This window comes from Phaethon lepturus, unplaced genomic scaffold (genome assembly GCF_000687285.1).
Source record: "Phaethon lepturus isolate BGI_N335 unplaced genomic scaffold, ASM68728v1 scaffold22522, whole genome shotgun sequence".
Classification (NCBI taxonomy): Eukaryota; Metazoa; Chordata; class Aves; order Phaethontiformes; family Phaethontidae; genus Phaethon; species Phaethon lepturus.
The window spans coordinates 4,964-5,362 of record NW_010522914.1 but is presented as its reverse complement, the minus strand read 5'-3'; the positions used below and the strand labels follow the sequence as shown (position 1 = coordinate 5,362).

The window sequence follows — 399 nt, the reverse complement described above, 5'->3', positions numbered from 1 at the left end:
TTGGGAACCCCCCACCGCCAGCACCCACCTGTTTTTGAAGGCGTTGTTGACGATGGCTTTGAGCACCAGGCGGTCCCCAACTTGGGATGGTCCCCGAAAGTGGAACATCTCGATGGCCCGCAGGGTGGGGTGGGCATGGCACAGCCGGCTGCGGGGGGCAGGCGTTACCCCCAGCTGTGGCACCCTGGCAGCCCCACACACCCTCCTCAGCCCAGCCAGAGCCGAGGAGACCCCAAAACCAGTCACCCCTGTCTTTTAACTGCCAAAACCACCCATGAGAAGGGACAATGAGTAGAGTGTGGTGAGTGTGAACCCTTCCCCGGGGTCCTCCAAGGCTGTGCACCCATGGGACTCCCTGTATGGCAACACCCAAGGGTGACATGCTGGGGACCATCCCTT

At 61.9% G+C, this 399-nt stretch overlaps 1 protein-coding gene across 1 annotated transcript in view; it reads right to left on the bottom strand.

Annotated features, from left to right (window-relative positions):
• ACOT11 (acyl-CoA thioesterase 11) overlaps positions 1–399 on the bottom strand; it is a 9,466-nt gene that overhangs the window by 6,431 nt on the left and 2,636 nt on the right. Inside the window, exon 5 of the mRNA XM_010281981.1 lies at positions 29–148. Coding sequence (XP_010280283.1) covers positions 29–148 — 120 coding nt within the window. The remainder of the gene's footprint in view (positions 1–28; positions 149–399) is intronic.